Genomic DNA, 21,914 nt, shown 5'->3' with positions numbered 1-21,914 from the left:
ACAAGCACACATTACATAGACACGCGCGCACACACACACGTGCACAAACACACACAAACATCCTATACCCACAGCTGTACTCTGATGTCGGTGCCATTACTTTCATTCAAGTCAGTGAGTCTGACGGTAGGAACAGCTTAAGTGTGTGTGTGTGTGTGTGTGTGTGTGTGTGTGTCTGTGTTGAGTTGTTTTCTTTGGGTTAATGATGTGTGTTAATTAGTGCTGTGTGAGTCTGTGCTGCTGTGTGTTTTAAAAGACATATGACACAATGACATTTGAGTCAAAGCTCTGATCTTTACCACCCACCTCCCTCATTAGTACACCACACTCAATACACACACGTACACACACGCACACACACACACACACACACACACAAAGATGAATGAGAAGGAAGTTTTAATGTGTTTCTACAGCTGTGGGATCACAGGACAGTATTGAACTGTCATCATGTGTGTGTGTGTGTGTGTGTGCGTGTGTGTGTGTGTGTGTGTGTGTGTGTGTGTGTGCGTGCATGCGTGCATGCGTGCGTGTCAATTGATTATAAGTAAATGACGTTTATTTGAAATGTAATAATGTAGAAATGTTAGAGTGATGGTTAGAGGATACAGTATATACAGTATAAAAGTCACTGATACATGTTCCTGTGGCTCATTTGGTAGAGCATTGAGCTAGTAACGCAAAGGTCACAGGTTTGATCTCAGAGAACACATACTGATTCAAGATGTGTACACTAAATGAACTGCAAGTTTCTGTTGTTAGCTGAGACGTGTTTCTCACCTCCCCGTTCTCCAGCGGATGGATTTTGGAGTAGAAGGAGGTACAGATGACCCCATCATCTTGCGTGTAGGATGGAGGTCCTCTTCTGGGGGTGATGTTGAAGCGTGTGATGCACTCGGTGTCTGTTAAGGCATAATATTGCCACGGCATGTATGTTTCACCGTCCAGAGAACGCTCTAGAACCCAGTTTCCAGGACGAGGAGAGTTTGCTGCTTTGAGGATCACGTATGCGATCTGGAACACCTGTGTAAAACACAACAATACACAAACAATGAACAATAAATAAATGTTGGTGAAATAAAATTTTGCTGTTAGGCACGCTATGTTTTCTCTTCTCATTTTTTTTTGCCATCACAACAGAACTATATAGTTTTTTTAACTTTGTGTTCTTCAGTAGGTTCATGGTCAGGACATACAGTTGTTTTCAAAATTATTCAACCCCCATTGAAATTGATTGTTTTGGTCGGTTTGACATTGATTATCATAGGACTTGTTCTTCCTCCTCCAAACATAGCGTTGATCTATGGGCCCGAACAGTTCTAATTTTGTTTCATCAGTCCACAGAACACTATCCCAAAACTTCTGTGGTTTGTCCACATGACTTTTGGCATACTGCAGTCGACTCTTCTTATTCTTTGGGGACAGCAAGGGGGTGCGCCTGTGAGTTCTGGAATGGAGGCCTTCATTACGCAGGGTGCGCCGTATTGTCTGAGCAGAAACTTCAGTACCCACATCTGACAAATCTTTTCTCAGTTCCTCAGCAGTCACACAGGGACTTTTCTCCACTCTACGCTTCAGGTAGCGCACAGCAGTCGAAGTCAGCATCTTCTTTCTGCCTGACCAGGTAGCGTTTCAACAGTGCCCTTTGCCTTGAATTTGCGAATGATGCTTCCTATGGTGTCTCTTGGTATGTTTAACATCTTTGCAATCTTCTTATAGCCATTGCCCTTCCTGTGAAGAGTAATCACCTGTTCTCTTGTCTTCCTGGACCATTCTCTTGACCTCACCATGTTTGTAACCACACCAGTAAATGTCTAGAAGGAGCTGAGTATCACAGTCATTTTAAAGCTGCCTAATTGGTGCTTATTAGGCTTTATTGCTGCTCCCTGATACCCACAGGTCATTGAACCTCTGTTCTTCAGAATGGTAGTCTTTAAGGGGTTGAATAATTATGTCAATGAAGAATTCACAAAAGAAACATTTACTACTTTATTACAAAACTAATTGATCTCATTTTAGTTGCATATGGTTCTTTAAGTCCTTGTAGGATTTCATTCTGAATACAATTACAAATGTACACTAAATTCCCTAAAACCATTTACACCATTGGGGGTTGAATAATTTTGAACACAACTGTAGCTTTGTTTACCGTCAGAACTTTATACAAACATTATGATGATGCTCTTCTCTGTTTTATCTGCTTTGTGTGAGGAACAAAAAAGAAAAAGATGTGACAAAAATATCCCATGATTCCTCACTCTAAACATTCAGCAGCAAAGACCTGAAGTTTCTGCAAGATATTGTTATGAACAAGATGCGCCACTGGCGTTACTATGAATGACAAGTAATGCAGCACCCGATATTGCCGCCATAGCCAAGAAAGTCCCGCCTTCCAGTAAAACCAGCCAATCGTCAATCAATAAAGACTGTAAAATCTCTGGGGCGGGGCTCTCGTGAGGCGCTTGCCAGACTGTGTGCAGGCGCAGAAGATGAAGCAACATCGAAAAAGCTCCTCATGAACAGCAGGTTGCGATCGTTTTTACTTCTGTATTCTGACACATTTCCGAGTCAAAAGGTATTTCAAAGGAGAAAATACTGGGCGTGGCTTACGTTATTCACTGTGAATTGATTGGATGAATAAGAACAACAGTTGCATTGATTTTGAAATGAAGCTGCAGCTGACTGACAGGTGAAGGCGAGGAGTCAACAGGTGCTTCGCCCAAGCCGTCTAATTTACGCCATTTCAGAAGGAAAGTCATGTAAGGACTGAAGTGCATTTTTAGATTTTAACTGAAGATTATGAGGGCACATGAATTTTGAAAAGAAAATTACCCACATTGATCAGCTATTAACTATAAGCGCTGTATATTTCATCAAACAATATGAATTGTCATTTAAAATTTCACTGGGACTGGCAATTGCAGCTTAGCAAACCAAAGTTAAGATACAGTTCATGTCATGTTTAATATGCTTTAATTGCTCTGACGTAAATAGCTGCCCACAGGCATGAGTTGTGTAAACGGACTTGTCTTCTGCCCCCCCTCATACACACACACACACACACACACACAACAGGACATGTGTGTGTGTGGTCAGGGTTAAATAAGGCCTCAGGTGTCCATTCACTACAGCTTCTCTCAGCAGGAAATGCCACAGATTTCACAGGAGACAAACAAAACATCTGACAGAGCTATAAAAAACATGTCATAACCCACAACTTGACACAAACACCACAACACACACAGAGGCACAAACAGTCACACACATGGGCACATTCGCGTGCACGCACAGTAACACACACACACACACACACACACACACACACATGCATGTGCTCACAATATACAGTTGTCATTGTTTGATCACACAAATAATGTGTCTTTGTAAGACACAGTCTGGACTTAATGTAATCTCTGCATGTTGAAGAAACAGCTCAGTGTGTTTCATATGGTTCTCTCGCCTGCAGTAAAGTTGTTGTGCATTACAGCAACTGTAAGAGAACTTAAAAACTGAACACTTGTGATATTGGAATATTATTGCAAAAGTCTTATTCTGCTCGTTCTAGCCACAGGACAAGCAATCAAAACTTCTTTAGTTTACTCCACTTCAGGAGAAATATTGTGTTTTGAGATCTCTGTGTAGTTGATTTAAATGGAGGGTTAAGGGGGAATTATAGGGTTCTCAGCTGCCTTCTGGTTTACTTACATTATAATATCAGAATTTAACAGTAATCAGCTATTATTAATCCATTATATATATTTACAGCACAGTCTGTGTATTTTACAGTACAGCATGTGAATGTTCAAGTTCAAAGGGAAGAATTGATTTACAAAAACAACAAAAAAACATGCTTTTTGTTGTTTTATTGTTTATGAGTTATTATCACTTCATCAAAACAACCCAACTGCAGTTTGATTGATATTACTTTTGGAATGCAGAATAAAAACATGATTTTTGAAAAACAATGTAAACAAAGTCTGTATTGATCTTTCACACAGTGATGGAAAAGGAAACCACAGGTGAGATTTTAATGAACATTATTATGGGTTCTTCTTGTTTCTTTTGGTAGTGTTGTTGTGTTCATCTGTTTTGACAGGTTAATTGCATACACCTGATATTGATCAATACTTGTGTATTTAAGAGCTGGATCCTTGGTCAACCCGTCCGGCATTTTATGCGAGCTTGACTGGACCTTATTTGCCATTTTCAAATGATCTTTAATTTAAAAGCTGTGTTTCTTATTCCTGTTATCTGGGCTTATCTCTTTATTGAAATATAGCTTCAGCGCAAGTTCTGGCAGGAAGACTCAATCCTGCATCACTCACTACCAATCAACACCTAACCAATCACCTTCCAACATGGAACAGAAAAGATCGCCACTTACCCCTTTCTACGTCCGCAGTCGAAGCAACAGTGATTCGCACGCACGTTCAGCTGTTACTCAGGATGTTACAGACGATTTTATGTCTACACTAATTCTATTATGTCTATTGCTGATTCATGCTAGACTACTCTGCTGCGATTCTTTCAGTTCATACAGCCACTTGCTTTCCACAGACGTTTGGGATTCAGTTCTGGTTGTTTAATACACTCGTCGCTCAAACCTCATACAGGTCACGGCAGGCGTTTCATTCAACAACCGTGTTGGAGGCTCTCAAAAGGCATCTCTGGATTTATTTGCACGATTCTGAATTATGTTAGTGCTTTAAATGAAACAACGTATGCAGCGTTTGTTCCTTTAAGCTATCACCAATTTCGTTTTGATTTGAAGCATTCATAAGACGCAATAGTCATGTATGAGAGTGTTATGCATTTAAACGTGCGTGCTGGTCTGTTTGTTTAAATGCAGCATAGATGTAACAGCATCACAAATGGCCTGGAGTGTATAGCGCATGTTAACATCGGAACAGCTGAGCAGCTAAGGGAGTCGTAAACCGTCACGTGTGTTTTTCCAACTAATATAGGAAACAGGTAAGGTATTCTTGCTTTCGTTGCTTTCCCTTTCTGTTGACCGTTCAGCTAATGGCCAGCATGGTGATCGTGACAGTCGATCAGTCCGCAACCTCTCTTCCAATGTCATATTGTTTTGTCCTTGTCCTCATGGCACGTTGATAAAATGCTTCCCTACACTTAACTGCTGTGTTTAATTACGACGGTGGATTTATAACAAGATACGGGAAAACTACGTTTACTTCAGTGGCCACAGGCCCTATTTTCGCCGTCAAAGCTCCTTCATAAATTACAGCTGGTTCAAAACTCTCCCGTCCGAATCTTCTGCCGGACTTCTACAGCCGAGCATATTACTCCCACATTACAACACTTGCACTGGCTTCCGGTGAAATGTCGAATTCAATTTAAAATTCTTCCGTCTACAAAGCGTTAAAAAGCCATGGCTCCTCCCTACTTAGAACAACTCCTTCAATCCTAAACTCCCATTTGCACTTTCAGATCATCTTTTGCATCTAATCTTGTTGTTTCTCGAACACGCACAACTATGGGTTCTCGAGCTTCAGTCACACAGCTCCCTACCTTTAGAACTCAATACCGCAGGATGTGAAAAGTAGCACAATTTAAAGGTTTTAAATCTCATTTTAAAACTTTTTTTTTAGACTGGCGATCTGTGATTTTTAATTGTGTGCCTATCCCATGTTAATATGTAGCTCGTATTAATTGTTTTTATTTGATGACTGTTGTGACTATTTGCTGTACGGTGTCAGTAAGGCGCCCGTAAATAAAATGTAGTAGTAGTATTTTAACGGTACAAAGTTGAGCGGTCCGTGATTAGATTAGATGTGGTTGCCTTTTTTCCAGAGAATCCATGTTATATGAATATATATATATATATATATATATTTTGTCGCAGGAGCAAAGAATGGTTACAGCGGTTGCGCTAATTGCGTTCACTGCTCCATCTGTTTTCGTCTCGTTTGCATTATTTGGGCAATCAGTAGTTTGCTTATTCAGTCGTTGTGAAGACAGAGATAAGTTAAAGGGGTGATATGACACAGCTGGAACGAACTTTATCATTTGTTTCGATGTAATACAATCTGTATACATGATTTGAGATCAAGGTGCCGTAATTCCACATGCCATGCCTGCCTAGGTAGCCAAAACAGCCTGGCCCAAATCCAGTAGACCAAAAAATAAAAAGAAAAAATAACTCTGCAGTTGCGGTTGCTAGACTCATCCCAAATCGGAAGTTACGTGGCTCTAGACACAGGCTATATGAACTCCATGCAGCCGGAACGAGTTTCAATCCCAAATAGGAAAACTAAGTGAACGAGGGCGTGCCTTCAATCGGCATCACACACAAAGAAGCAGAAGGACAAGCATACTTTTCACAAACAAGCCGCTCTGTCTAGTGCTCTTGAAAAAACGTATCGCACTTGTTAAACCACGCAACACAACAAGAGTGATTCAACCTAATACGCCAATGGGGCTGTCTGGTGCAAAATGATATTAACACAACTCTCGTTTTAGGTGACAGTCAAGAACAAGATCATCGTGTCCGTCCAAAGAGGATTGAGGATGCCTTCAAGATCCATCATAATGTAAGATCATCAGATCGCCTCCCCTTGTACCTGGTAAAAATCCATCATTTATCGAGGCCGGAACGGAAACAAAGTCTTATTGTTTTACACTTGGTATTCTCAGTCTCTTCCTGATGGAAGGAGTTGGTACTCGCTAAAATGGGAAGTCCAGAATCTGTACTGATATTGCTTTCTCATCATCCCCTGTCACATAAAGCCTGCATGGTCTCATGTTGTTTTATTCCATCGATTTTCATGGCTTATTCACGGACACGAGTCAATCGTCTTTCGTTGGAAAGAAAGTTCCAAACCAGGCCGTGATCCTGTAACGATTAAGACTTTCAAGAGCGGATTACGAACCTGAAACATTAAGTGCATTGCATATATGACGTCGTATACCAGCAGCCTTAATTCAAGAATCATGATGTGCTTAGTATATTTAGCCCCATCTATACACTCGTTACCTAAAGACTAAACACTCATGACAGGATTTCAGTGTGGAAATTATTCTCGTCGAATACAATTAAATCCTTGACGGAATTAATTCACACATTTGGTTAATTACCCTCCGAGTTTTGAAAAATGAAAGCATAAGTTAAACCCTGAAGGCTCAGCAAACTCAAGTCACAATATATATTTTTCATGGATATGCTGGTGTCGTATATATTTGACACATATACACTGCAAAACGCTCTTTTACTTAAGTATCACGGTAATATGAAGCTTCACCCACGATCCGGTGAGTTTGTTCATCTCCTCTTAAGTATTTTGTGAAATAATTGGTGGTGGTGTCTCGTTTTCTCATTCATTACTCTTCGATCATGTTCATTATCAGTCACTATAGCCTTTTGTTCCGGGTATCATGGTCCCATCTTCACGTCATGGCTATCCAAGCATCTGTCTATCGTCCCGGCCCACAATTTCAATGACGCTTTATTTTAAAGATGGTTGCATAACTCTTTCCCACTCTTTTATTTTACTTAACGGAGGACCTGCCACTTAAGCTTAATTAAGAACATGTGATCTATCACCCCTCCTATATCAGACAACACTTTGGGATCGGAGCAGCTAAGAAGCTGCTGAGTGAGGATTTAAAAAAAAGCTGGTGTGCAGATGTTTATCATCCGCATTCAAACCCTACATAAGACCTGACTCCAAAACCATCATGGAAGCCCAACAAGCTCTTTCAAGCCAAGATCAAGGATCGGAGCAGCCACTACCGCTGCTGAACGCGGAATTCCAATGGAAAAAATTAAACAGACAGGTAGATGGTCATCCTCTGCTTATGAGTCTTAAGACTGGACTACTCTATCATCACAGCAGCTCAACAAGCCATATCCGGCCAAGATCCAGGTATTTCATGCATTTACTAGTGATGGTGTCTTGCTTCCCCCAACACTTGTTTCTATGTTGTGGCCCATTGTGCCCTTGTATCTATGTTGTGGGCTATCGAGGCGTCATCTCGATGTTTGCCCCTCCTGTATACCTACACTCCTTCAGGATCGGAGCAGCCACTACCGCAGCCTAACAGGGAATTCCAATGGAAACAAATAAACGGACAGGTACATGGTCATCCTCTGCTTATGAGTCTTAATAAGAATGGACTAGCCTACCATCTCAGCAGCTCAACAAGCCCTATCCGGCCAAGATCCAGGATCGGAGCAGCCACTACCGCAGCCTAACAGGGAATTCCAATGGAAACAATTAAACGGACAGGTAGATGGTCATCCTCTGCTTATGAGTCTTAATAAGACTGGACTCCTCTACCATCACGGCATCAGTCACCTTGCATCAGTGTCGTGGCCTATCAAGGCCTTGTCTCAGTGTCGTGGCTTATCAAGGCCTTGTCTCAGTGTTGTGGCCTATCGGGGCCTTGTCTCAGTGTTGTGGCCTATCGGGGCCTTGTCAGTGTTGTGGCCTATCGTGGCCTTGTCAGTGGTGTGGCCTATCTGGGTCTTGTCTCACCAGTGGCCTGTACGGGCCTTGTCAGTGTTGTGGCCTATCGGGGCCTCGTCTACATGTTTGTGGCCTATCGCTATCGGGGCCTCGTCTACATGTTGTGGCCTATCGGGGCCTCGTCTACATGTTGTGGCCTATCGGGGCCTCGTCTACATGTTGTGGCCTATCGGGGCCTTGTCAGTGTTGTGGCCTATCGGGGCCTCGCCTCAGTGTTGCTTACTGCCCAGTGACCGGTCAATTGTTTACATCATTAACATTTGCATTTAGTCTCGTTCTGCAGGAACCCCTATAGACTCCAACCAGCGGTTGAGTAGAAATCCCTTTTGTTTTGGGGGGGTAGGCCCCGCTTGAGAGGTAAGCCTATGACCATTCTCGGGGGTTGGCTACGGCCCCGCCTTCATCTCAAGGCGGGAAGTGGAGGACTTCTTGGCCCTCTGGATGCGAGCTACGGACAGGGCCTACTCCAAAGAAACCCAATAACCATCTTTACTATAACCATATATTCTGTCTATCAGCTGTCTAATAAATGTTGAATACTCAACATTCACCTCCCGAGTCTTTCTTGTAGAAATATAGCTTCAGCGCAAGTTCTGTCAGGAAGACTCAATCCTGCATCACTCACTACCAATCAACACCTAACCAATCACCTTCCAACATGGAACATGTTAGGTTTTATGTGGAGAGAAAGATTTTGACCCTTTCGGCCTTCTTTACTTTCTCTCCTTTCCTCCTCTCTGTTCCCACCATCTCGTTTCCTTGTTACCTTTCCCTGAGTGTTTCATTACCCACACCTGCCCCTTGTTAATTATCCTTTGTCTGTCTATCTATACAAGATCCTCATGTATATTGTCCTGTGCTCGTTCGCTGTAACTGTACTTAGCGTGTGCTTGTTTGCCTGTACTCCATGAAGGACATCTGGTCAAGACAAAGTTAAGTCTTAGTATATTGTAGTAATCTAGTTCTACCAGAAAGACTCGGAGGCCAAAGTTGAGTATACAACATTTATTTGACAGCTGATAGACAGAATATATATGGATATAATAAGGTGGTAACAGTTCTTTGGAGTAGGCCCTGTCCGTGGCTCGCATCCAGAGGGCCAAGAAGTCCTCCACTTCCCGCCTTGAGATGGAAAGGCGGGGGCGTAGCCAACCCCCTTGGGGTTATATTGACAGGGACCTCCTGGTGGTGGTGGGGAGGATGGGGGGCGAATCACGTAGCTCCGACTGCGGACATAGGAAGGGGTAAGTGGCGATCTTTTATGTTTCATGTCGGAAGGTGATTGGTTGGGTGTTGATTGGCAATGAGTGATACAAGATTGAGTCTTCCTGGCAGAACTAGCGCTGAAGCTACATTTCTACTAGAAAGACTCGGAGGCCAAAGTTGAGTATACAACATTTATTTGACAGCTGATAGACAGAATATATATGGATATAATAAGGTGTTAACAGTTCTTTGGAGTAGGCCCTGTCCGTGGCTCGCATCCAGAGGGCCAAGAAGTCCTCCACTTCTCGCCTTGAGATGGTAAGGCGGGGGCGTAGCCAACCCCAGAGAATGATCGTGGGCTTACCTCTGGAGCGGGGCCTACCCCCCCCAAAAGAAATGATTTCTACTCACCTGCTGGTTGGAGTCTCAAGCAGAACCTGCAGAACGATATTAATTGCAAATGTTAGTGATAAAACAATTTACCGGTCGCTGCTCGTGAGTAACACTGAGACGGGGCCCGATAGGCCACAACATATACACGAGGCCTCGATGGGCCACAGCACTGACGAGGCTGACGAGGGGCCCCAGTGACAGAGGTCCCGATAGGCCTCAACACTGACGAGGCTTTGATGGGCCACAACTCTGATACATAGCCCGGAAGGCACGACACTTGAGACAAGGCCCCGATGGGCAGCAACCACTGACAAGGCCACGATGGGCCACAACATAAAAATGCAGCCCTAATAGGGCACAACACTGAGACGAGGCCCGCTGGGCCACAACACTGACAAGACCCCGAAAGGCCACGACATTATGAGGTCCATCCAGCCCCTTCTTTTTGACAAGGCCCCGACGGGCCACAACCACTGACAAGGCCGACTAGAGGCCCCAGTGACAGAAGGCCTGCTAGGCCACAACACTGACAAGGCCGCGATGGGCCACAACATAGGAACGCAGCCCTAATAGGGCACAACACTGAGACGAGGCCCGCTGGGCCACAATACTGACAAGACCCCGAAAGGCCACGACATTATGAGGTATATCCAGCCCCTTCTTTTTGACAAGGCCCCGACGGGCCACAACCACTGACAAGGCCGACTGGAGGCCCCAGTGACAGAAGGCCTGCTAGGCCACAACACTAACAAGGCCACGATGGGCCACAACATAGAAACGCAGCCCTAATAGGGCACAACACTGAGACAAGGCCCGCTGGGCCGCAACACTGACAAGACCCCGGAAGGCCACGACATTATGAGGTACATCCAGCCCCTTCTTTTTGACAAGGCCCCGACGGGCCACAACCACTGACAAGGCCGACTAGAGGCCCCAGTGACGGAAGGCCTGCTAGGCCACAACACTGACAAGGCCACGATGGGCCACAACATAGAAACGCAGCCCTATTGGGCCACAACACTGAACAGGCCTTGGAAGGCCACGATACTGAACAGGCCTTGGTAGGCCGTGACACACCACCACCAGTATTTGCAAGATTTACCTGGATATTAGACGGATAGGCTCGTTGAGCTGCCGTAATGGTAGAGGAGTCCGGTCTTATTAAGACTCATAAGCAGAGGATGACCATCTACCTGTCCATTTAATGGTTCCCATTGGACTTCCGCGTTCGACTGCGGTAGTACTTGCTCTGATCCTGAAGGAGTGTCGGTATACAGGAGGGGCGCACATCGAGCTGACGCCTGGATCTTGACCGGATGAGGCTTGTTGAGCTGTTATGAGGTTTTCCATTAGAATTCCACGTTCAGCCCGGTTCTGGCTGCTCCGATCCTTGATCTTGACTTGAAAGAGCTTGTTGGACTTCCATGATGATTTTGGAGTCGGGTCTTATGTAGGGTTTAAATGCAGATGACAAACATCTGCGCACCAGCTTTGTTGAAATCCTCACTCTGCAGCTTCGTAGTTGCTCCGATCCCAAAGTATTTTCAGATCGTGGTGAAGCTTCATCGGTATATCCTTGAAAATGTATATTGTGACTTGAGTTGCTGATCCTTCAGGGTTTAACTTATGCTTTCATTTTCCCAAAACTCAGAGGGTATTTAACCGAATGTGTGAATTAATTCCATCAAGGAATAACGACGAGAATGTCGCGCTGAAATCCTGTCATGAGTACTTAGCTTTAGGTTACGAGTGTATAGATGGGGTTAAATATACTTAAGTTCATCATGATTCTTGAATTAATGCTGTTGGTATACGACGTCATGCATGGACGTCATGCGTACTCCGCTCTTGAAAGTCTTAATCGTTACTGGATCATGGCCTGGTTTGGAACTTCTTTCCAACGAAAGACGATTGACTCTTGACTGCGAATAAGCCATGATAAACGATGGAATAAAACAATGTGAGACCATACGGGCTTTATGTGGCAGGCTATAATGAGAAGCATGTCAGTACAGATTCCGGACTTCCCATTTTTAGCGAGTACCAACTCCTGCCATCAGGAAGAGAATCATGATTGATCTTGAAGGCATCCTCGATCCGCTTTGGACAGAGACAAGGATCTTGTTGTTGACTGACCTAAAACGAGAGGTGTGTTAATATCATTTGCACCAGACAGCCCCGTAGCGTATTAGGTTGAATCCCTCTCGTTGTGTTGCGTGGTCTCATGAGTGCGATACGGTTTTTACAAGAGCACTAGACAAAGCAGCTTGTTGTGAAGAGTTTGCTTGTCTTTCTGTTCCTTTGTGTATGACGCCGATTAAGGCACGCCACTCGTTCACTTAGGTTCCTATAGTGATTGAACTCATTCCGGCTGCATGGAGTTCATATAGCCTGTGTCTAGAGCCAGGTAACTTCCTATATGGCATGAGTCTAGCTACCGCAACTGCAGAGTTATATTTTCTTTTTGGCCTAGGTGTTTTGGTTACCTAGGCGACATGGCATGTGGAATTCCAGCACCTTGACATCGAATCATGTATACAGATTGTATTACGTCGAACAACGATAAGTTCGTTCTGCTATGTCACGTCGCCCCTTTACACTTATTTCTGTCTTCACAACGACCGAAAAAAAAAAAAAAAGCAAAATACCGAATTACCAAATATCGTGACGAGACTAGAACAGATGGAGCAGCGAACGCAAATGCGCAACTGCTGAAACCAATCTTTGCTCCTACGACAAAATGTAAATATATTCGTTTAACCGTGAAAATGCATGCTGCTCATGCGTGGATTTTTTGGAAAAAGGCAACCACAGAATCTAATCACTGACCGCTCTACTTGAACCGTGAAAATACTACTACTACTACTACTACTACATTTTTATTTACAGGCGCCTTACTGACACTTGAGACCGTACACAAATAGTCACAACGGTCATCAAATACAACAATAATACGAGCTAGATATAAACATGGAATAAGCAGGCAAATAATGTCACAGAAAAACCAGCCTAAATATGTTTAAACGAGATTTACAACCTTAAATGTTTCTACTTCGCATCCTGTGGTATTGAGTTCCAAAAGTGGGGAGCTGTGTGACTGGAGCTCGAGAATCCATAGCTGTGCATGTTCGAGGAAGAATAAGATTAGATGCAGAAGATGATCTGAGAGTGCGAGTGGAAGTTGGGATTGATGGAGTTCTAGTAGGGAGGAGCCGTGGCTGTTTAACGCTTTGTAGACAGGAGGCTTTAAATTTAATTCGAGATTTCACCGGACCCGGTGCAAGTGTTTTAAAGTGGAAGTAATATGCTCAGCTGTAGAAGTCCGGCAGATGATTCGTACGGGAGAGTTTTTGAACCAGCTATAATTTGTGAAGGAGTTTTGATGGCGAAAGTAGGCCTGTGGCCGCTGAAGTAAACGTAGTTTTCCCGTATCATGCTATTAATCCGCTGTGTCATATTTGAACACCACAGTTTAATGCATTGAAGCATTATTCAACGTGCCATGATGACGAGGCCAAGACAAAATGCCATTAGAAGAGAAGTTGCGGACTGATCGACTGTCATGATCACCATGCTGGCCATTAGCTGAACGGCCCCCAGAAAGGGTAAGCAACAGAAGCAAGAATACCTTACCTGTTTCCTGTATTAGTTGTTAAAACACGTGTGAGGATTTACGTCTCCTTGCTGCTCAGCTGTTCCGATGTAAACATGCGCTATACACGCCAGAAAATTTGTGATGCCGTCGCATCTAAGATGTATTTAAGCAAACATACCAGCACACGCGTTAAAATGCGTAACAAACTCATACATGATGATTGCGTCTTATGCATGCTTCGAATCAAAGGAAATTGGTGATAGCTTAAGGTACAAACGCTGCATAGTTGTTTCAAGTAAACACTACGTATCGCTGAAGCTTGTATATAATTCCAGAGGTGCCTTTGAGAGCTTCGACCGGTTGTTGATGAAACGCCTGCCGTGCACAGTAGAGGTTTGAGCGACGAGTGTGTTAAACAACCAGAATTAACTGAATCCCAAACGTCTTGGAAAGCAAGTTGCTGTATGAGCTGGAAGAATCGCGTCAGAGTAGCTTAGCATGAATTAGCAATAGCCGTGTACGCATAAATTCATGTGTGTAACATCCTGTGTAACTGCTGAACGAGCGTGCGAATCACGTTGGAATCACGTAGCTCCGACTGCGGACATAGGAAGGGGTAAGTGGCGATCTATTATGTTTCATGTCGGAAGGTGATTGGTTGGGTGTTGATTGGCAATGAGTGATACAAGATTGAGTCTTCCTGGCAGAACTAGCGCTGAAGCTACATTTCTTGTCAAGTGTTTTTTAGTTTAGTCCAGTTTCCGTTAGTCTTTGTTCTGTTGTGCCTAAGTAACCATTTTTGTTGTTTTAACCCCATCGTGGGTCTTTGTTTTGTGTTTAAATAAATATTGTCTTTGTGAAACCCCTTAACACTGCTGCCTGCAAGTTGGTTCTTCCAGTGTATCCTTGACACCGCGCCTCACATCACTATCTTTGACAAGGTCCATCTGGTGCAGTGACTTTATTTGATAAAAGGGTTTTTACGTCATTGACCCATCTCATACTATAACTGGGTATGAATCCAAGCAACAGTTATGATTAGAGGATCAAGAAAGAGGATGCTTATGGCAGGTTTACAAGTCATCGTTTGACACTTTAATCACACAGTAAGATTTTAATATTGTTACATCCCTACTAAAGATATTAATATGATTACTATAACCATATATTCTGTCTATCAGCTGTCTAATAAATGTTGAATACTCAACATTCGCCTCCCGAGTCTTTCACTCACTACCAATCAACACCTAACCAATCACCTTCCAACATGGAACATAAAAGATTGGCACTTACCCCTTTCTATGTCCGCAGTCGAAGCAACAGTGATTCGCCCCCATCCTCCCCACCACCACCAGGAGGTCCCTGTCAATATAACCCCAGGGGGGTTGGCTACGCCCCCGCCTTCATCTGAGGCAGGAAGTGGAGGACTTCTTGGCCCTCTGGATGCGAGCTACGGACAGGGCCTACTCCAAAGACACCCAATAACCATCTTTACTATAACCATATATTCTGTCTATCAGCTGTCTAATAAATGTTGAATACTCAAAATTCGCCTCCCGAGTCTTTCTGGTAGAACCCCTAACTTAATGAATAAGAAATATTTGGACTCTTACCTCAGTTTTTTGTTGCTTCCCTGAGCCGGAATGTAACATCATGACTAGAAGTCTATCAGAAGATGTCTGTTCCTGTTCTTCAGAAGATGTGTGTGTGTGTTGTTTAATGTAGTGAAGTGTGGTGCTGATGAGAGGTTATTATGTGTTGTCAGGAGAAGATGACAGTTGTGTTTTAATGCTGATTGTCATCAGTAATCACACACACACATGAATAAGATGTATTAACTGTAAATAACCTCTACGCCTCTTTAACGAACACTCCATCACAATCATTTCTCATCTAACACCCCTCTCTCTCTCTCTCTCTCTCTCACTTAGTCACTCACTCACTCACTCTCACTCACTTCCTGTATTGTTCTGTTTTGGTTTAATCAAAATCCCTGTATGTGTCTTATGATCTATTTTTATGTGTGTTTTATCAACAGGCAGATAAGATGAGATTTTTTCATATATCTTCAGCCTAGAGACACAAATGCATTCATGTCACATACACAACAGATCATAATGTTAGTGACAGAATGAAGGCGGTGTCAGGCTTAGAAGCTTTCTCTTGATATTATTCCTAAAATTGTGCACTGAGAAATAAAACTTGTTGATATTCACACAATTATTCAGATAACTGCAACTTTACACTATAAAGTCATTCTGATGAAAGATCTGAAAACGTCTTTCCATTTGCAAAATCTGAGACCATAAAAAAAATATTTAGATTTGTCTTTTACTTACAACATTATTCCCAAAGTGACTTTTCATAATTTTGATAAAAAATATGAAGTGACACTAAACATTAGGGATGTAACAATATGATGGATATGGTGTCTTCACAACAGCAACATAGTCTTAATATTATGGTGGTCACATGACTGTATGAAACAGGTCTTCGGCGTGTCTTGAGTTTGCCTCATCATGTCATGTCTTTTATTGGTCTTGTGGCAGATTCATGGCGATGTCTTAGGATTTATGTGGAGAGAAAGATTTTGACCCTTTCGGCCTTCTATACTTTCTCTCCTGTCCTCCTCTCTGTTCCCACCATCTCGTTTCCTTGTTACCTTTCCCTGAGTGTTTCATTACCCACACCTGCCCCTTGTTAATTATCCTTTGTCTGTCTATCTATATAAGATCCTCATGTATATTGTCCTGTGCTCGTTCGCTGTAACTGTACTTAGCGTGTGCTTGTTTGCCTGTACTCCATGAAGGACATCTGGTCAAGACAAAGTTAAGTCTTAGTATATTGTAGTGTTCTAGTTCTTGTCAAGTGTTTTTTAGTTTAGTCCAGTTTCCGTTAGTCTTTGTTCTGTTGTGCCTAAGTAACCATTTTTGTTGTTTTAACCCCATCGTGGGTCTTTGTTTTGTGTTTAAATAAATCTTGTCTTTGTGAAACCCCTTAACACTGCTGCCTGCAAGTGGGTTCTTCCAGAGTATCCTTGACACTGCGCCTCACATCACTATCTTTGACAAGGTCCATCTGGTGCAGTGACTTTATTTGATAAAAGGGTTTTTAGGTCATTCACCCATCTCATACTATAACTGGGTATGAATCCAAGCAACAGTTATGATTAGAAGATCAAGAAAGAGGATGCTTATGGCAGGTTTACGAGTCATCGTTTGACACTTTAATCACACAGTAAGATTTTAATATTGTTACATCCCTACTAAAGATAAAATAGTACGATAAACTATTTGACTGTGAACTTTGCTTTTCATTGTTTGTATTTTTTCATCTCATCTATGAACGTGCAGATCCTGCAGCGCTGTCTAACTGAACACTGACGGTAAGTGTCTGGATGTGTTTGTCATTTCCTGCAGATGGGCGGCACTGCTCATAAACACCGATGGGACAATTATGACAAAGACAGACACACACACATGTATGTTTTATTATCTACGTGGGGACAGTCCTGTAATGAGTTGTATACTGCACAAACTGTATATTTGATCCCCTAACACAACCACTAAACCTAAAGATCATAGAAAACATTTTCAGATGTTAGATTTTCAAAAAGTTCCCATGAGTTGGTGTGCATTCAGGTTTAGGTCCCCACTAACATGTAAAAATCAAGTCTACACGCACACACTGAACTGAACGACACATGATGATGATAATGAAGCTGTGTGTTTATTGGCTGGCTGAATGACGATGATGATGATGTCAGGTGTTTTTACCTGCTGCAGATCCAGAGTAATAGTGACGTGATGATACTCCACACCGTTCATGATACTGGGACTCTGCCACCACCTGTTTGTTCCGTCGATGGCGTACTCTATGGGATGCCTCTCTGCACACATGACACACATCATCACAAATCACACTTCTGTTTGCTGTTTCTCAGATGACAGTGAAACACAGACTGAATTAACATCCACTTTAAATCTCAACTGTCTGCATTCCCATTGGAGGTTAATGCATCGCTTCATTGCTCATGTGCATACTTAAACTTTCTCAACTTTTATTCCCATTCAGATAAAATACAGAGTTGTTACAAGTTTCTGGTAAATAAGTTATGAAACGTGTGAATGCAGTTCTTTTGTCACACATGAAACTCATAAATAATGTGTGTGTCTCTCTTATGACTTTGACCTGTGTGAGTTGAGTTCTGTCTAGTGAAGATGAGTTTCATTAAGAGTTGAAATATCTCATGTTTACGTGAACTTGTCAAACTCCAGTGACTCCTTGAGTGCGTTAACATGCACAGTCTTACTCTGGTTATGTGTAGGTCATGTAAACATGTAAAACGGTTTTCTTTAATTGATGAAAGCTCATAAATGGTGTAAGTAAAACATGATCAGCAGAGGTCGTTTTTTGCCCATTACTTCGATGTCATGCTGCATGTAAATGTCTTTACCGGTTTTCTCTCAGTTTTGTTTATCTGCGCATGTCTGGAAGTCGCAATAGTTAAAGTCACAAACGGAAGTAACGGTAAAATAACACATAAACGTCGGCTCTGGAATCATGCAGTTGATGTAGAAACGTCAAAATGAAGAACTATTGTTGCATATGCAGGTACTGCAGACATGAGAAGAGGGTGATTAAACAGACTATCGACGATTACGTCATTGCACGCCAGAAAACCTGACAAGTGTCAAACTTGGGTGTAAATGTGATTTTCTGCATAGCCGATTTATTACTATGCATGTAAACATGTGAAAAGAGGTTAAGAACTACTGCCTCCTCCAGGCCCACTGCCACAAATGCCAGCACCACCACAATGGCAGACTCCTGGGCCATCCCCGCTGGCTCCATTAGTCCCTCGAACACAGCCACGGTAACGTCAGTCCCAGTTCCCCTAGTCCCTACGACATGGCCACGGACGCCACCCCAATTCCTACTTGATTCCCCTGATCCCCCAAGCTGGGAGCACTGTCCTTGAGGCTGCCTGTCCTGTACCATGTTCTAGGACGCCCATCCCCTTCCCCCAGTTTTTGCTGTACTGTTCCCTCTTGGACTACATTTCCCATTAACCTCCACGCTCCCTCACCTGTTTCTCATTTGTTCTCGTCATCACCTGCACCTCACCAGCCCCGTCATCAGCCACGCTTTAAAAAACTCACTCACAGTCACTGTCTGGTCTCGAATTCAATCCAATGGAAACCGATTTTACATGCTACCTACCAGTAGGAACTAACCTGTCTTCAGAGTGTTTCCGAGTGTATACTCACCTGTTGATACTACACTTTCTTCTCTCTCTCTCTCTCTCTCTCTCTCTCTCTCTCTCTCTCTCTCCGAGTGCATGCTGGGAGGGAGTGAACGTTGGTGTGAATGAGAACCTCTCTGTTGAAGTGAGAGCTATCTTTATTCTTCTTTAAGTTTAAAACCTTTATTTATTTATTTTTTGGGTGTGTTTGTGTAGGTTTACAAACATAGCCTTTGCTGGCTTTGGTCAGCGTGTGGGGTGATGGGGTCGGATGTAAGAGATTTCTCGCGACTGACAATCGGGCACGGCTGCAAATGCATGCCTGATGCCGCGGTGTCGGTGGAGGTTTGTCTGATAGCCGTGAGTGTGGCGGTCGGAGGCGCTAATATTAGATCTACCTCCCGTATGAATAAGGCCATTGTGATTTTCTTGAGTCAAAGCCAAATGGTGGATGAATTAATTGAGACAGGACTAGTTATTAATGAGACCTTTGTACCCGTTTTACCTTTATCAAGCCCATCGAAGAAAGTGGTTCTATTGAACGTACCCCCGTTTGTTAAAAATGAATGTCTAGAGCAGATACTTCAGAGGCATGGTAAAATAGTAAGTCCCATAAAAATGATCGCGCTTGGATGCAAAAACCCTGAAATTAAGCACGTAATGTCTTTTCGGCGTAAGGCTTTCATGATTTTGAACACTCAGAGCGATCCCTTGAGCCTGTCAGTGAAGTTAAACATAGAAGGTAAAGATTACACAAGATTCATCAGCTCTGAGTCCATGAGGTGTTTCGTTTGTGGCGAATTTGGACATATCAGGCAAACTTGCCCGAATCGGGACAGGCCAGCGAGGCCTGATGTGGCCTCATATGCGGTAAACATTGAGCGGGTGACGGGCGCGGGAGTTACCCCAGCCGAACGGAGCGATTTCTGCACCGGCTGACTCGCCCGAGGTGAGACCGGTGCTGGTTGCCTCTAAAGTCGGCCCGGAGAAGGCGGTTGAATAGGCGGCCGGGCCCAGTTATACACCTGCTGCTCCGGTGGCAGAGACGAGCACTGAAAGGGTGTTCCCCCAGTCTGTACCTGAGACCGTTACGCTTCACGAGAAACAAACACAACCTGACAAAACTGATATTCAAGCCACCAATGACTCAGAATTCAGTCAGAATGATATATTATCTCAAGAGCTCATGGATTCAGAGTCTCAAATGCATGATTCGGTGGTATTTCAACAGTGTGCCCATTCACCACAGATCTGACAACTGTTATACTTAGTGCCTATGCTGATGACGTTACCGTTATTGTTAGATCTGTTAAAGACATTAAGTATTTAAGTGAATCTCTTGAGGCTTACCAGAAAGCCTCATCCTCACGAATTAATTGGCAAAAGAGTGCTTCTTTTTTACTGGGGGAATGGGAAGATGGGGGTCCTCCTGAACTTCCTCAGCAATGTTCCTGGAGTATGGATGGGTTTAAGGTGTTGGGTGTTTTCCTCAGAACTTACCAGTTTATGCAAAAGAACTGGGATGGCGTCTTTGAAAAAGTTTCTGGACGTTTGTAGAGATGGAGATGGATACTGCCCCAGTCATACAGGGGAAGAGTGCTCATTGTGAATAATTTGGCAGCTTCCATGATTTGGCTTCGCTTAAATGTGCTGGACCCTCCAAAAGATCTGTTGCAACGCGTGCAGAAGATTTTTGTGGACTTCTTTTGGGATGTTTATCATTGGCTCCCTCAAGCGGTTCTGTATCTATCAGTCAATGAAGGGGGTCAAGGGTTAATTGATTTAACAGCTAAGGTCAAAGCCATGAGGTTAAAGACTGTCCAAAACTTACTGTACCCCGTTGAATTCAGGACATGGGTGTCTTTTGATCTGGATTTGCTCAAAACTGTTGGCGGGTTTCGTCTTGATATGCAACTGTTCTTAATGTCTTGTCAGGGTGCAAGTTTTTTGTCTGATGTGACCTTTTATGATACAGTGATAAAATCTTTTTAAGATATTTAGGCAAGAAAATCAACATTATGGCCTAAATGAGCAACTGTTTTATAATTCCTTTTTAGGTAATGATTTTTGTGCATCCAACAAAATGGTGCAATCTTTTATGAATAGAGGATTGACCAAAGTGGCACATTTGGTTGATTTTTCCTCCAGAACGTGGAGGTCAATAGTGCACATCTGTGGTCAAGTGGGTTTCAGATCAATCAGAACAGTAGAGCGGTTCATAGAGGGGTTGAAAGCAGCCTTCCCCCCCCACACTCCTCCAGTTTGTAAACTGCTTTCTGTCAGGAGGTTCCTCCAATTACACTTTTTCCCAAATTGGTTGTGTCCCCAAGAGTCTGTTGTTCAGAAGATGATCGCAAAGGGAAACTGTTAATGTTTAAAAGGTTGCAAGACTTTGATTTCCAGACAGCAGGAAAAAAAGAACTTTATTTGACTTGTGTTAAAGTAGATTATTTTGAGAGCATTAAGGACAGATGTGATACAAAAATGGAGGGATTTTTTAACAGTTTCTGCTGATCTTTCTCCTTCCTGGAGGCTTTTTTATAAAGGCCCACTTCCCAAAATATCTGGGGATTTACAGTGGAGAATACTGCATTGTGCTTTGCCCACAAATAATCATGTTAGCAAGTTTAATCCTAATGTTTCAGCAGCTTGTTTTTTCTGTTCTGCACCAGAAACGGTTTACCATGCTTTTACTGAATGTTCTAGATTGGATTCTCTGTTTACATTGCTGGAAAGAATACTTGGGCAATTGGGTTTTCTTTTTAATAGGACACGTTTTGTGTATGGCTGTAAATATTCAAAAACGTACAAACAGCAGAGTACTGTGGCAAATTTTGTAATTGACCAGGCCAAGCTAGCCGTTTGGAAGTCTTGCAGGCTGGCTGCTGAAGGGCGAAATATCAATGTTCTTCAACTGTTCACTGCTCTAGTTGAATCCAGAATTAGAGTAGAACACATATCTTTTTCAAATGACAGAGAACATTCTTGA

At 43.0% G+C, this 21,914-nt stretch overlaps 1 protein-coding gene across 1 annotated transcript in view; it reads right to left on the bottom strand.

Moving 5' to 3' along the window:
* The window catches only part of lama2 (laminin, alpha 2), a 194,595-nt gene that overhangs the window by 131,025 nt on the left and 41,656 nt on the right, over positions 1-21,914 (bottom strand). The window contains 2 exon segments of the mRNA XM_056763746.1: positions 781-1,023; positions 17,457-17,569. Of these exon segments, the coding sequence (XP_056619724.1) occupies positions 781-1,023; positions 17,457-17,569 (356 nt within the window).

Source organism: Triplophysa dalaica, chromosome 13 (assembly GCF_015846415.1).
Source record: "Triplophysa dalaica isolate WHDGS20190420 chromosome 13, ASM1584641v1, whole genome shotgun sequence".
NCBI lineage: Eukaryota > Metazoa > Chordata > Actinopteri > Cypriniformes > Nemacheilidae > Triplophysa > Triplophysa dalaica.
This window is presented reverse-complemented; position numbering and strand designations above follow the sequence as displayed.